Source organism: Melanotaenia boesemani, chromosome 11, assembly GCF_017639745.1.
Source record: "Melanotaenia boesemani isolate fMelBoe1 chromosome 11, fMelBoe1.pri, whole genome shotgun sequence".
Taxonomy (NCBI): domain Eukaryota; kingdom Metazoa; phylum Chordata; class Actinopteri; order Atheriniformes; family Melanotaeniidae; genus Melanotaenia; species Melanotaenia boesemani.
This window is the reverse complement of record NC_055692.1, coordinates 16,806,520-16,821,328: the sequence shown is the minus strand read 5'-3', so window position 1 is coordinate 16,821,328 and position 14,809 is coordinate 16,806,520. Positions and strand designations below refer to the sequence as shown.

At 37.8% G+C, this 14,809-nt stretch overlaps 1 protein-coding gene across 1 annotated transcript in view; it reads right to left on the bottom strand.

Moving 5' to 3' along the window:
• Positions 1-8,847: 8,847 nt before the first annotated feature.
• Positions 8,848-14,809, bottom strand: part of ndc80 (NDC80 kinetochore complex component) — a 7,976-nt gene continuing 2,014 nt past the window's right edge. The window contains exons 4-17 of the mRNA XM_041998486.1: positions 14,461-14,587; positions 14,112-14,284; positions 13,696-13,798; positions 13,480-13,569; positions 13,214-13,307; positions 12,967-13,067; positions 12,604-12,748; positions 11,067-11,272; positions 10,763-10,912; positions 10,556-10,645; positions 10,341-10,433; positions 10,117-10,247; positions 9,530-9,632; positions 8,848-9,229 (exon numbers count right to left, since the gene is read on the bottom strand). Coding sequence (XP_041854420.1) covers positions 9,101-9,229; positions 9,530-9,632; positions 10,117-10,247; positions 10,341-10,433; positions 10,556-10,645; positions 10,763-10,912; positions 11,067-11,272; positions 12,604-12,748; positions 12,967-13,067; positions 13,214-13,307; positions 13,480-13,569; positions 13,696-13,798; positions 14,112-14,284; positions 14,461-14,587 — 1,735 coding nt within the window. The 3' untranslated portion in view covers positions 8,848-9,100. The remainder of the gene's footprint in view (positions 9,230-9,529; positions 9,633-10,116; positions 10,248-10,340; positions 10,434-10,555; positions 10,646-10,762; positions 10,913-11,066; positions 11,273-12,603; positions 12,749-12,966; positions 13,068-13,213; positions 13,308-13,479; positions 13,570-13,695; positions 13,799-14,111; positions 14,285-14,460; positions 14,588-14,809) is intronic.

Genomic DNA, 14,809 nt, shown 5'->3' with positions numbered 1-14,809 from the left:
CCTCTTCATAATGGAAGTTAATCCAAAAGCTAGATAGCAACATTAATGTCTGCATGTTTTAAATCAGCTGTGCGCTGTTGATCACATATTCCCTCTCTTTGAACTTCACACCTACTCCTAAACAACCACCAGGCCATGTCCTTTCAGAAACAGCCTTCTGAGGAGAACAGTAGCTGTGTTTACTCCTTGTTGTAAAGCAAACCTTTGAAATGTGACTTCATGGAAAATACACATTAAACTTGTTTATCTTGTCAGGTTCAGAGCAAATATATTAGCCTGTTTAGCGTCATCAGCAGGTGGCAGTGTAAGCTACATTACACATCACTGCAATAAACAGCGTGGTGCCAGAAACTAAACTTTTGAATGAGACACAAACAAAACCAGTTGCCTTGGCATGATTTGAAACGGAAAATGAAGAGGGGAGAGCAGGAATTCTTTTCAACTTTCTATGTTGTAATTGTTTTTTTATGTCACTGAGGATTAGCAGAGCTCATTCTCTACAAACATCTGATCATGTGTTTTGTAATTTGAGTATCATGGTATGTCAGAACTGATTTGTATTATGGCTCATTTATGGTTGCACAAGAGACTCCATCTGTTTTAATCTCACCCCACAGTCAGTGAAGGATTTTGGATATTCAGCCGATCGCGACAAACTTATATGCAAAGATTACATGCCAAAGCTCATATTGTTCAAAAAATTTCTGAGAGTGCCCTCAAGAGACAAAAAATGCAGTGACATATACGTAGATCTGTGCTTGAGAATCTTTAATGCAGAGCTGATGTAAAACTATGTTCAATCCCTGAGGATGTTTCCATGTCTCCTAATGTGTGTAAACGCATTGGGGGGAAAAGGAAGTAAGCATAAGACTTTTTTTTTTAAACTAAAGTTGTTTCTTGAAATTTGTCAGTTGCTGTCAACCTTTTCTTATGTGCAAACTTCAAAACGTGGATACAAAAGAGTTGATAAGCATCTTTATGGTGAGCTATAACATTCAGTAAAACTGAGATTAGCTTCATTTTTGTGATAATTTTATTGGGTTTGAAACCTATTTAATTGTTAACTTTTCCTACCTACATTAAATACCTGTTTATTTGATTTTTTTATTTTTCAATCCTGTGATTGTGTAAGTCAACTCTGCACTGTTTTCAGAAAAGTAAGCTAACCCAAATCAACACTTGGAGGTGTTAGCATAGCATTAACTACCCAGATATATAGAGAAGATTTATATACAATAAATAAGAAAACAAATCTGCCATATTTGCTGTTGTGGTTGAGTCAAAGCTAAATCATTAAAACAATCCTAAACCACATCAAGGAAGTTAAACATCTGGAACAGATATGATATTTTGTGCAATACACATAAAACAAAATGTGCATTTAAATTATGCAATTTACTACATTTATTCCTGACCTAGTGTCAAGAAACAAAACAACAACAGGGGGAGTTGCGTGGCAACACACTGCATCTGTTCCCTGTTGGGTTGTAAAGATTATGAATGATACAAAATGGATATAACACACACTGTCAGTGTGTCAGTGCTCGTTCTTCTCATCGTTTCTACATATGGCTGTGAAGCACCTCTGAAAGGTACTGGGTGAAACTGGTCTAATCTACTTTGTAAACACAGTGGTGCATCTGAGCATGTGTGTCTAAGACCCCAAAAGGCAAACCAAACCCACTATTCATCCTTCCCTCTAGAGAACCCAGCAGACCACCCTGTATCCTTTTCCTGCTCCTTACCACCCCTTCATCCTCCTTCACCAACTCTGACATTTCTCCATATCCTCCCACCTCTTCCTCATGTCCCCCTGACGCCCTGTTGCTTCACACTGTAATGTCTCCAACCCTCCAGACTTCTGTTTTCCTGTTCTTTTTACTTCCTGAGAAGAAACGCTAAGCTTGGCTGGTGTCCAGCAGCCTCCTGTGTTTGTGCGTGCAAATCCACATGGCACTCGTTTCTGTCTCTGTATGCTCCCTGGTGTTAAAGAAAGGAGCCTCCTGCTTCTTCCATAAACACCTCAGTGGTATGCAAAGTATGTGTGATGAGGGCTTACCTCTATCAGCCTGTGACTGTGACTGCAGTTAAGCCTTTTAACTGAAACATATCAGAAGTTTGTGCAATATCTTAAGTTTGCCATCTGGAAAAAACACTCCAGATTATGACCAAATATAAAAATGAAAAAAAGGGTTAAGAGCTGGATTGATTTAAGAATTAAAGAAGATAAGGTTTATAATTTACCAAACCATACCTTGAATGGATGACAGATTATTTGAACCAAACTGGAATCAACCCAGATGAAAGCACTTCACTCTGTCTAAGTTAAGCAGTGTCTTATACAGAATATTAATAGAATAAGAATAGAAAACTTTTATTAGTCCCTCAGTGAGGAAATTTCTTTGTTGCAACAATACAGGGGCAGTAGGCAGAAGCACGCAGGTGATATAAAAAAGAACACACGCACACAATAATTGATAGTATATACAGTATATGGTCTGACAGGGTGAGTATGTACAGCAAATAATAATCTAGTTATACCTGGACTTGTAAGGAGGCTTTTGCATTTTCCAAGTTTTATGAATTCTGTGGTGTTTCAGTCAGTTCAAAAGGATGAAAATAAAGTTTAACAAGGAGAAAACTGGACTTTGGCTTTAAGGTCGGAATTAAAGTAAATAAATTTTCACTGAAACAAGTTTCTGTGTTAGACAGCAATTGCTTAAAACATATTGAAAGGTTGAGAACAGTGTTTTTAGTCTGTTTAACTGTTTTTCATCAGCCTGTTCCTGTTCAGGATTTTTAGACCACAAATCCATGACGCAGTCAGATTGTTAATGTGAGTACCCATCCAACACTGGAACATTAAAACAGGCTTATCACACTGCGTTAGCCTCGTAACATTTCTCTCTCCGAAGTAAATTGTTACTTGCACTTGAGCTGTTTACTTAAACAGAAGTATGATGAGAAAAAGAAAAACTGTTTTTCACAAATGCAGCTGAAATGCAAAATCACCATACACGTATTCACAGACTCGTTATCATATTCTGGAGATCTGAGGGCAGTATCGACTGCCTATTTCATTATTCAGTTGTACTTTTACATTTATTTTACTAGACACAAGTAGGTTTAATAGATACTCAATCACACCAACAATAAGAGACTTACTCCCCCATTTGTGTCCTCACACTGTCTTGATGTACATCTGCTGAATCCTTGCAGGACACATCCACCCTGACCAAAATATTCTTTAACTTCAGAATGAGTTTAATTTGATGCAGGTAAAGTGAGCTCCACTCTGTTTGCTTCATGTGTTTCATTTGAGCTAACCTGAGATCTGTCAATCGGGGTGTTGCATGGAAGCATCCGGGAGCTCATCTTACTGTGATTTTGACACCAAATTTGGTTGATTTGTTGTTTTAATCCTTCATGTTTGGCTGAATGTAACAATGCATTTGTTTATGATGTGACAAAGTCAGAACGTAGATCATTTCTACTTTACTCAGTATTATTAATCTATTAATTAATTAATACTATTAATCTGTTTACTCAGGCTTTAAGATTCACTGCATTCATACTCCAAAATATGTTTTGGGGGATTACTGGACTTTGACTGTCCCTGGACTCAAAAGGTCAGATTCAAATTTTTGACCATTCATGAACATCACATCATCTTTTCAAGAGACCGTATAATGTAGACCGTAAATGTAACACTCATAAAAACTTTGTTATATTTTTCTATTTTTGATCATGTAAAAATGTCAAATTTTGTCTTACTGTGGCGCTTGTGTTTTGTCTCTCTGCTCATGTATGCCAGTGTACTTTTATGAGGTGCAATTCACTTTTTAATCACTTGAAGGTTTACACAGAAATGCAGTTAAGCCCCTGTTTTTGTTTATTCCCTCATTTAAATCAGTTTTTCCATCAGTTTCTTTTATTAACTTTGCAAAGAACCTGCAGTATTATGCATTTGGCTAAAAAGAGCAAAAAAAATCTCTTTAACATATATTAAGAAGAGAAGGTGCTTTATTTGAATCTGGTTTGCCATCAAAATAAATATGTCACATATGTATGCATGCTAGGGAGTACTGTATCTTTTACATAATTTTGAAACACATGGGAAAAAATCCTCTTGCACTCTACAAATGTTTCCTCATCAATGTCTTTTAAGGAAAATACTGAGCATTATCATTTTCAGATTTGCCAAAGTAGATAATCATGAGAGAAAATTAGACAAACAGACATTATTCTAATTACATGTAAAAGGACCTCAACAGCGAAGTGGGCAAATAAAGCATATGTTGTACACAATGTTGTCATTATAAGCAACTTATCAAATCCAAACCTCATGTGTAAGATCTCAAAAATATCTACGCAGTTATGTATCAGCATCTGATTCCATAACAGACATTTGTTCCCCCCTGAGTTTAAGAGACCCTGAAATAGAGCCTTTAAACCAGAAAATGACTGACAGCATGCCACCAGGTCAAACTTCTAATTCACCGCCCCTTTACAACCTCTCTTCAACCTTTCACCCTCTAAAATGGCCTTCTCATGACTTTACTGTGCCTTAATAACCCCATCCATGCCAGGAGAGAGTGAGGCAAGCTGAAATTTAACATCATTCCCTCAAACTCATTTTCCTCATGTGACAAAAATCTACATTCAAGAATAATCTGTTTGTATGTGTTCAGACATTTAACCAGTTAACACTCATGCACAAAGGGACACACACAAACACAAGCTGGTAGTTTCTCTTAAATGTAAACAAGAAATATTTTCACCCACAGACCGTTGGTGAGATGATGCTATAAATACTGCATTATATTTAAAAAACAGCACTGTTGATGGAGAACAACACACAGAAGTGCATTACATGCTGCAATCCCTTGCCCAAGGACATCTGAGGTTTACCTAAGGGAAGGTCAGACCCTCTTTTCCAAACTTTCTTTTCTTTCTATTTAGGCACACAGAATTTGTAACTAATAAAAAAAATGCTGCAAATATTTTGGTAGGTCTTCTTATTCAAAACTATAGTTTATCATGTAATTATTATTATATTATTATATTTCCAGGCAAAGTCAGGAGTGCTGCCCAAACCCCTCCCCCCACGACAAACAAAAATTCTTAAGGCTCCAGGAGTGTCCAGCTGTAGCCACTTAGCAGTCTTTTCTTAAATAAAAAAAGAGAAAGAAGTAGCAGAAAATAAAGACATATCTTTTATATCCAAAAAATCTGAAAGAAAAAGACAAAAATGTTTCTACAATGAGGAGAATTGAACATATTTTTGTGTTGCACAAGTACATCTACAGTATATACACCAGATGTTTTTTTTTTTTTTACTTTATTGTGTTTTTTTTCTAAGTTGAATCATGAGGCATATCCTGTTTCACATGCAACATAAATATTCTTTTGGAGACAACAAAGTGAAAGATAACGAATACTGAAGTAATTTATCTTTATTTAAAAGCAAGCTTTCTGAGAGGGTAAGCCACAAAACATGCTCTGACTAACAGAAAACTGCTGCGTGAAGCCCTAGAAGGTTTCCAGCTGTTATGTTTCTATTTTTTTTTAAGGAGCTTTGCATGACCGTGGCATCACCATGGGAAGCTCTTTATGTCTTACTATCTGGCAAAATCTGCAGTGGATCCTGAATTCTGTGAATAAATTGTTTTGACACAAAAGAATAACATTGAGAAGCTGTTACGTTTGCCTTATAGTTTAATTACGAGTACACAGACATGGAAAAACCTGCTTACTGGTCACTCACTGAATCTATTATTCGACCACAGACACTCTGATTGCTGCACTTCACACGGAGGCTGAACACTAAACAAACTGCCAACATGTGGTGAAATCACAGGAAGCCGTGATAATGTCAACACTGCACACTGCCATCAAAGGAGGCATAACAAGAAGGACGCACAGGCCTCACGCGTGCATGTAGAGCTGTCAACACACACCTGCTGACAGGCACAAATGCAGCTGATTTCATACATCTGCTATTTTAGTTTAAGGAAATTTTAAATGAATGTCTGCCTACCTTGTCCAGCTTTTACTGAGGAGCTCAAGAGGGATTCCAGTAATTTCCTATCCTTAAATAATAGGAGCTAAGTTGCCATGATATTGACTTGTTATGAAAACTATCAACCAAAAGCATGACCGAACAAGAGGAAGTTCTTATTAGTACTATAAATTATAAGTACTGACTCTGTGGGGAAGAACGTTGTCATCTTGGAGGATGGAGTTAGACTCCAGACTCTGGAGCTATGGGATCGTCACTGACTCCACAAACACTTCTGATGTGTCTGTCAGTCAGTTAGGTGCCTGTCATATGTCTGAGTCTCAAAACAAGGGTGTAAACTGCAGGAGAACATGGAGAGCTAAGATATTTGGCACATTTTTGGAGGTCACTGGCCCACAGTTATAAACCAGCTCAAAAAGTGCTTTACAAAAAGTAACGTTGCACAGTGTATCAAGTCACAAAAGGTTGCATGTTTACTTCTCAAGTGACTGTGTTGGTATAAAGTTTTGAGTTGGAATGTTGTTACAATGAATAGACCATTTCTCTGTGTGTTTTCCGCAACAATAGCAGGAGCTGATTTGTCTTCCAAGTCTGGAGACAATTAGTTTCTGGAACAGGAATCAGAAATGCCAGAGCTAGTCATAATGAATGCCTAAGAAAGAAAGATTTCAGCTATGCAGCAGTGTTTTGACAAAGAACTTTTAGAGAGAAAAGAAGAGAGAGCTTACTTTCCCTCATCATCATCATCATCATCCTTTTTCTCTACTCCCATCTTTCCCATCTGTAGAATAGATTGTTGTAGTAGCAGATGAGTAAGATCGACCTGTAATGAGACTGCAAAGTAACACCTCAGTGATCTACTGTCTGCCTGTCTCCAATTACAGAACAGGGACCAAGATAACTCTTAACTTATAGCTTGCATGCTCTCAACTTCACCATTTTATGTCTTCCTCCTCATGTATCCTCTTCTAGTAAGAGACCATGTGGGAGTTACGCACACACAAACACACACTTAGATATTCCCTGGGAGAGTTAAGTTTTTGCCCTCAGCCATGTCTCATCGACTTCCCCTGCAGGGACGCACCGTATAGAATTCATGGAGAGCCTACATGTTAAAATACAATGACCCATGATAAAAAAACAAACCCACACAAGCTGAAGGACAGGACACACACATTTGTGAACAAACTACATAACATGTAAAGATGCATGGAAGTCACCATGTAAGTGCATTTCTTAGAGAGTGCAAAGATATACGAATCATGACATTCATTTACTCACACATTCAAAGACAGGTCTTCTAAAATGGCTTTTATGGACACCACCTGTCCACATGCAATCTGATAAACTCACTCCAGCCTTCATTGCTGAATAAAATCTCCTCAGCTGTTAACATATGGCCCAGCCACTCCTCTCTAACATACCAACCAACATACTCTTTTTCTATCTGAAACACACACACACATGCAAGGTACAGGGTGGATTCTGCAAGTGGTGGAAGTTACCCATCACATTTTCTTTCTCCCTCTTTGCAGAGCCCCTTACAGTCACCTCATCTGTCCTCATTACATCTGCCAAAACATTTCTCTCAAGCTTACAACCCTGATGGTTTTCAAAGGTTCCCAGTGTAAAAACATCTTAGACAATTACTGTAGTGACATAAGGTGGAGTTCAGTTCAGCTGTCAGCTCTAATTACAGGAAGATACTTTTGTCTTAATTATTTCTGCAAGAGGACTCATCAACCAGCCATCTGCTGTAATTACTGCATGTATTATAAACTAGGTGTAATTCCAATACACTTGTTCGACATACAAGTTTTAACAGCGTAAGGAGTTCAGTGCAGATGCTCCTTCGGAAGTGGAACAATGTGAGAAAAGTAGAAAAAGTGTGTGAAATCATAAATCAACACCACGGTGTCCAATGAGAGAAGGTGGATGAGAAAGCGAACATCTTTATCTAGAAATGTTTCACCAGCAGTTTGGGACACTCTGGTTTAGAGGTGGAGACATTAAAAGATTTGAATATTCTCAGATTTCTATTTCTTTTCAAGATCTGAAAACCTGAATTAAACCACAATCTAAGTTTAAACTATATGCATGTTACCATGAGAAATCGGAGCAGTGCATACCGAAAACAAAAAAAGTACACAGACTTGATTTGGTGGAAACAAAACTGTGTACAAGCACTGCAGATTGATAGCGTATGTACCACTTCCAGTTTTTTTATCCTACCTGGCATGTTTGAGCAGATGACATTTGCATGTTTTTTTCATGCTATTTCAAAGCTGTTTTGTGAAACTAGGATAAAGATGACATAAATGGAAACTACTCTTGCGGTTTCCGTTAACTAGCTTTTTATTCAAATGCCTAAAATAAATTCACAAATGCAGAATAAAATCCTACCAGAAGGGCCAAGTACAGATGTGTAAAATACTTATTCTCTTACAGTTTACAAGAGCTAAATGTAATGACTCAGACTTTGTTCTTGTTGTGGTATAAAGTTAGATTGACAGTTATGCAATGGGAATGTTGACTCCAAACAATTATAAAAAAAACACAACAAATAAATGTAGAGAAAAAAAAGAAAAAAAAAAAGAACCCAGCAGACGATCCCAAATGTTGTGGTTGTCAGCGGGTGTGTGCTGCCATCTAGTGGCTTTCATGCAACATAGTAGACTGACTGCACAGAGGAAGGAGCAGCGCTGTTTGCAGAAAGGTTTCCAGATAACATCCTGACCAATCATTTGCCCTCATTTGTTTTTTATTGTGCTATTCAATATTTATCAGTGTCCTTTAGCAGGACTAATAAGAAAACGAGAAACACATTCAATTCATAAATTCTAAAATGGAGTATTTACTTTTTTATTGTGAATGGGTACATCAACAAAGTTATACAACGTTTCTAAAACCTGTAAAGAACAAATAAATGAAAATAGAATTCAACAGTATGTTTTTTAGGACAGAAATAAAGTAAGAAAAAAAGGGAAAATCCACACTTCCGTTGTCCTTGAAATTAAGTTCAGCTGCAGAACTACAGATCTTTATCCTGCAGTTTTTTTTTTTTTTGTTTTGTTTTTTTTATAAACTATTCGCTGCCGACACGAAGTTCTTCAAAGTATCCCGCAGCTTCTGTACAGCAGCCTTGTCTTCCTCTACAGCCTTAGAGCAAACGCGCTGCACTCTGCTGTGCAGATCCTCCAGGGACTTCTGTTGTACAGGAAGCATAGTGCACAACAGTGAACAAAGAGCTGACAACGGCCTCCCAACATATTCACTTATCATAAAAAGTTAGACATATTCTGACTTTTTGTGTCATGTCAGAATATAACTAAAACACACTAACATTTACAGGTAAACTTTAAACTTTTGATTGCACGTTAACTGTTCAGTGTTTAAGTCCTTTAGTCCATTTGCTTTGCTTTCATTGTGTGCAGGCACTAACACGTGTGCTTGTAAGTAAATTTTCTAAGACAGAAAGTTCATGTTTAAATATCTGGAGACACTTACCTCAGTAATTGATAGGTGGTTGGCAGCTGTGGTGAATACAGATGCCAGGTTGTTGGCTACAGTTCTCCTCTCCTCATTTGTTTCTTGCAGTACCAGGTGGTACCTTAAGACAAGAGCACAAGTCTTTAATGAGCTAAATAGATCACAGATGCTTCATTGATCCTGTGTTCTGTCACAAAGAAAGCATAAAAAGTAAAGTGTTAAAAACAAAAGAAAAAAAACTACATTGAGGAATGTGTGCAAAATGTAATAAATGTATCATTAGTACAGTTAAAAATCATACAGTTACCTGCAATCATAGACACATAACAAATACTTAAGAGTAACACAGAAAACAGCATATTTAACGAATAACTGAATATACAGTGACTACTAGGCACAGAAAAATCAGTGGTAGAGCCTGCATTTATTACATCATTTGAGTACCGTGTCAAACAGCAACAGAAACAGATACGTGAGGAAGTTAAAGCTCAAACACAAATCCTGAGTTTTGAAAATGTGACTGTGTCATTGTTTAAAGTGGAAATGGCTAAAACCAGCATAATCAAGAATCCTTAATGCAACATAAACATCAAGGAGTTGCTTACTGTTGTTGTGCTGCCTTCAGTTGCTGCACCGCCTCATCATAGCCATAATTAACTTTCTTCTCAAGAAGTTTGCGATGGTTTTCCACCGACTCTATCTCTGCTGCCCACTCCTGCTCCTCCCGAGCCAGCTCCTATGAAGACACAAATTTATGAAGCACATGTGCTGAGCAATATTTCATCTTCAGTGCTACGATGAAGACCGTGGACAGTCAAATTCCACATACCTGCATTTCACAATCCAGCTGTTCATCCAGTTTACGCATCTGCTCTCTGAGCTGCTTCAGGTCGTTGGACTTGTCTATTATGTTGGAACTAATCTAAAGACATAAATGCAACAAATAAACAAACTACATTGAAATCTGGTGAAGGTGTGGTTGTTGCTGCTAAATGCAATATTTCTGAAAACAAAAATAATACATTCATAGAAAAGTTGTGTTACCTGTTCAGAAGACTCCTCAAAGCTAAGCTTCAGGTTTGCTAACCGACTGTTCTCTTCCTCCACATCACTGATCAGCTTTCTCAGAAGCATCTACAGCACAAAATACAAATCGCAACGATGATAAAACACAATTTAAAGAAATATAACAATCTTACTTTTAACAATCATACAGCTTATATTATAAACTCCAAAGTTACAACTAACTACCTGTATCTGTGTTTTATGTTGAAGCATGTTGCTGGCTCCACATTCAAATGGCCTGATCTCAAAATCCTGACCACAAGCGTTTTCTGCAGACTGTGGTATTAGCTTCAGTTTCCGTGCCAGCTTGTGGTACTCTGCCAGCTTCAACTCGGCCTGGAATTAAGGGAGACAAAAAAAAAGACAAAAAGGAGCAAAGACTAAATAAAAATGAACAGATGCATTGCAAATATTCCTCAAGTTGGAAAATAGTAAAGATCTATGTCTGTTGTTTTCCTTCGTTCATTCATACTACAGGTACATACAGTACCTTCTCTTTAACTTTTGCCAGAGCAATCTCTTCATTCCACTTGTACTGTTCGGCATCCTCAAGAGACTTGCTGAGAGTGGAGATGGTCTGTTGGAGTTCCCTCTTTTCTCTGTTGATCCTCTCTACATCAGCAGGAGTAAATTTCTGGTTCTGCAGGACTTGTTGCAGTTCATCCCTCTCATGCTTCAGAGATTGCAGATGACTGACTATATGAATTACAGAACGACAGGATATACATGAAACCAAGTGCAGTCCTTTCGTGTGTTAAGAAAATATACTTAAAATAAACAGGTGTCACTAAGATTGAGTGACTCGATGAGTGTACAAGACAACATGAATGGTGGGTGTAGTGAATAAAAACGTGGCAGCTGGGTGCTAACTGGCATTTTGACCTGTTTGATTACTTTGTGGCTGTAAAGTATAATATTGGTTTACAAATGCTGTACCAAAGTAATTCTTAATAGGGCTGTCAAATGATTTAAAACAGGGGGTGTCCAGCTCCGGTCCTCGAGGGCTACAATCCTGCAGGTTTTCGATGTGTCCCTGCTCCAAAACCACCTGATTCAAATTAATGAGTAATTGTGCTAAACTTAATTGGCTGTTGGATCCATTTCATTTGAGTCAGGTGTGTTAAAGCAGGAAACATTGAAAACCTGCAGCACAGCAGCCCCCGAGGACCGACTTTGGACAACCCTGATTTAAATTTTTAATCCTGATTAATCACCATTCGCAACTACGCCTGAAATTTTCCCATTTTTACTTTATTGTGTAAACAGAACGAGGCAATGCTACAATTATTTAGTGTTAACTGACCTTCTGTTGGGTAAACTTCAGATGTCCAAGGGTCAGTAAATGCAGCATGCAACGTACTTTTCTCTACCATGTTCTAGATCATAATACAGAATATCATCTCACCAACCGTCGCCATGGTGATAATTTCTGTTGCTGGACTATAAACCCTGTGTACCACCAGCCAGCTACTGTATTAAAGAAGGTCCTGCCAAAAACAATACTTTGAGGTAAATATGTGACGCTGTGAACCATGAACCGCTGGTTTCCTTCTTCTCAGCTGAACCATGAACAAACGACAGACGATCACCAACAGCTGTCATGATTCACGGAACATGAGAGAAGAGGGAGGAAGCAGCTGTTGCACAAACAGAGACGGCCAGAGATCCTCTAGAGCAAACATGTTGGTGCAAAATGCAGGATAAGTAAAAAATAAATAAATAAAAAAACGTAAAAAATACAGGAAAAGTGCGGGTGTGGAACCCTCTTACTGGGAAAAGAGTGTGTTTTAATACACCCTCATTCTCCACGGGGGCAGCGTCCATGGGTTGCTCCATTAATTATTATTATTAATTAAGCCAGCCAGTTTATCTTTTACATCTTGCCTCTCCACGTCCCGCCATCATAACAGAAATCAGGGATGTATGGGGCTTGTCATGCCGCGCATGCATTAATTGTGTTAAAAATATTAATGCATGCCTTCGCTGACAAAGGCATGTTTGCCAACAGTATGTGGTTTGAGATTTACCGCTGTTTTCCAGCTCATTATTCAGTTCTGAAGTTTTATTTTCGAGATTGGTTTCAAAAGAATCCAGGCTGCTTCGATAACTCTGGAGTTTCTTGAGATCTGCCTGCAGCTTCACCCTTTCCATCCTCTTGGTCATTAAACGGTCCTGCCCAGAAGGAGACAAACAGTTACCTTTGCAGCCAAGGACCCAAACAACGCAAGGACAAAAATAATATATTTTACAGCAACACATCTTTACATCTCCTATAAGTCTTCTTTCCATTTCTAAGTTTTGTTTTACATTCACCCTCACTGTACATATTAATAGCATGATCTTCTAAACTAATGTATAAATAGTGAGATGTGTCCTTACAAAAATCTTACCGTCTGATTTTCTTTCTCCAGATGTTCAACCTCCTTACTGAGTATTCTGTGCTTTTCCTCCATTGAGACCAGCAGGGCTTCATCCACATTGTAAAGCTTCTCTGTAAAGACACATCAACATACTTCTTGTTGATTTTTCCATGAGATTTATTTTGATTTTCATGGAAGTTAAATTTGATCTTTGACCTTCACATAATGATTAAAACTAAAACACAGACAATCATTTTAATGGAGTTGCTGTGCATACTTAGTTTGCTGAGGAATGCTTCATCCTCATCTTCAAATGTGTCATCACCCTGCATGAACTTTGAGTACGTTTCAGCTGTGTAATCAAGGAAGAGCTGCATACAAACATGGATATTGAATATTAAAATCAAAGGTTTTGACCAAATAAAGTTGATTTTACCATCTCCGTTGCAGACAAAAACACAACTGTAGGAGCAATTTTGGAGCAAGAACATTTCATGTTTGACTTTAGCAGCAGGTGTATGGTACACCATTTTAACATGGCACCTTGTTAAATTCAGCCCCCTCCTCAATGTTGTCGTTGTCTTCACAGAAGTCGCTGAACAGCAGTTCCTGCTTCATTAAGCTCCAGTTAATCTGAAACACAGACACTCTGAATATGAAAAACACTGAGCAGCAATGACATTCAATCAGCCAGGTAACTAGTAGCAAGAAGCACTAGGCAGCAACACCTATTATTTGGTTACTTGATTAGTTTCTCACCTTAACAGTATCAATTAGCCACATGAGAGCACCCAGGGCCTGAGGCCAGGTATGGGGAGCTCCAACAGAATACATTGAACACTTGGAGAGAACAAATGGATACCTGTGACAAAAAGAGGAGGATAGTCAAAAATGTTCCACGACTGAAGACATAAAGCATACATAATGGGTTAAAAGACATGACACAGATCTGGTGTATTCTTTTGCCTTTCTTATGGTTATCTCTAGTTTTTTTTTTACATTTACTGTTTTATGAATTTATTTATTCAGCCTTAAACTTTAGCATCCCGTGATTGCCTTGAACCAGTTTCTTTCTACAGTCAAAATATCTACAGGGGACTGTAAAGACTTTACATGAACAAAGTAATTCTAATATACATAAAATCCCTGCCATCAGTAAAATAAAGTGGTGTTACCCCAAAGCTTTAAGCATAGCCGGAACCTCCTCCTCAACTTTAGAGTTTGGCATCTCAAAAGTTGGGTCAAGCTGGCGATAAATGAACTCAAACATCTTCACAAACTCCTTGGTAGATGGGGACTGAAGAGTTTTGGCTGACAAAGTGCCTGGATAACCTTGCTCTGTCAAGAACTACAAAACAAAACAACTTCATTTTTTGTGTCAGTAAAGGGTCAAAGGATGATTTAATTTTACTCTGTGATACATATTTTATCAACAGGAATTCAATAATAATAATAAAAAAAACATTCAAGCCTTTTGTATTTATATACTTTTGATTACAGACTGAAAAAATATACGTCTTTTACCTCATGAAGCTGCCTGATGCATTGCTGAACAAATGATTTATCGTGAAGAGGTCTGGCATCTTTGATCTTCTCATTTCCTCCAAACCCTGACATGAGACTGTTGCGAGGCATGCTGGCCCCACTAGTCCTGCAGACAATACAACACAACACCAACTGGTATTTGTAAAGATGTAAAAAAATGTTGGACAAAATTTTTATTCATAAAAGATGACCCAATGTATTCTATGCTAAAGAAAATAAAAGTGCAGAAGCGCTTTTATTTAATATAAAAAAAAAATAAAAAAAAAATAAAATAAAATCCAGAGGGAAAGCGGTACTTTCTGGCTATGTCCTTGGCTGGCATTACCGC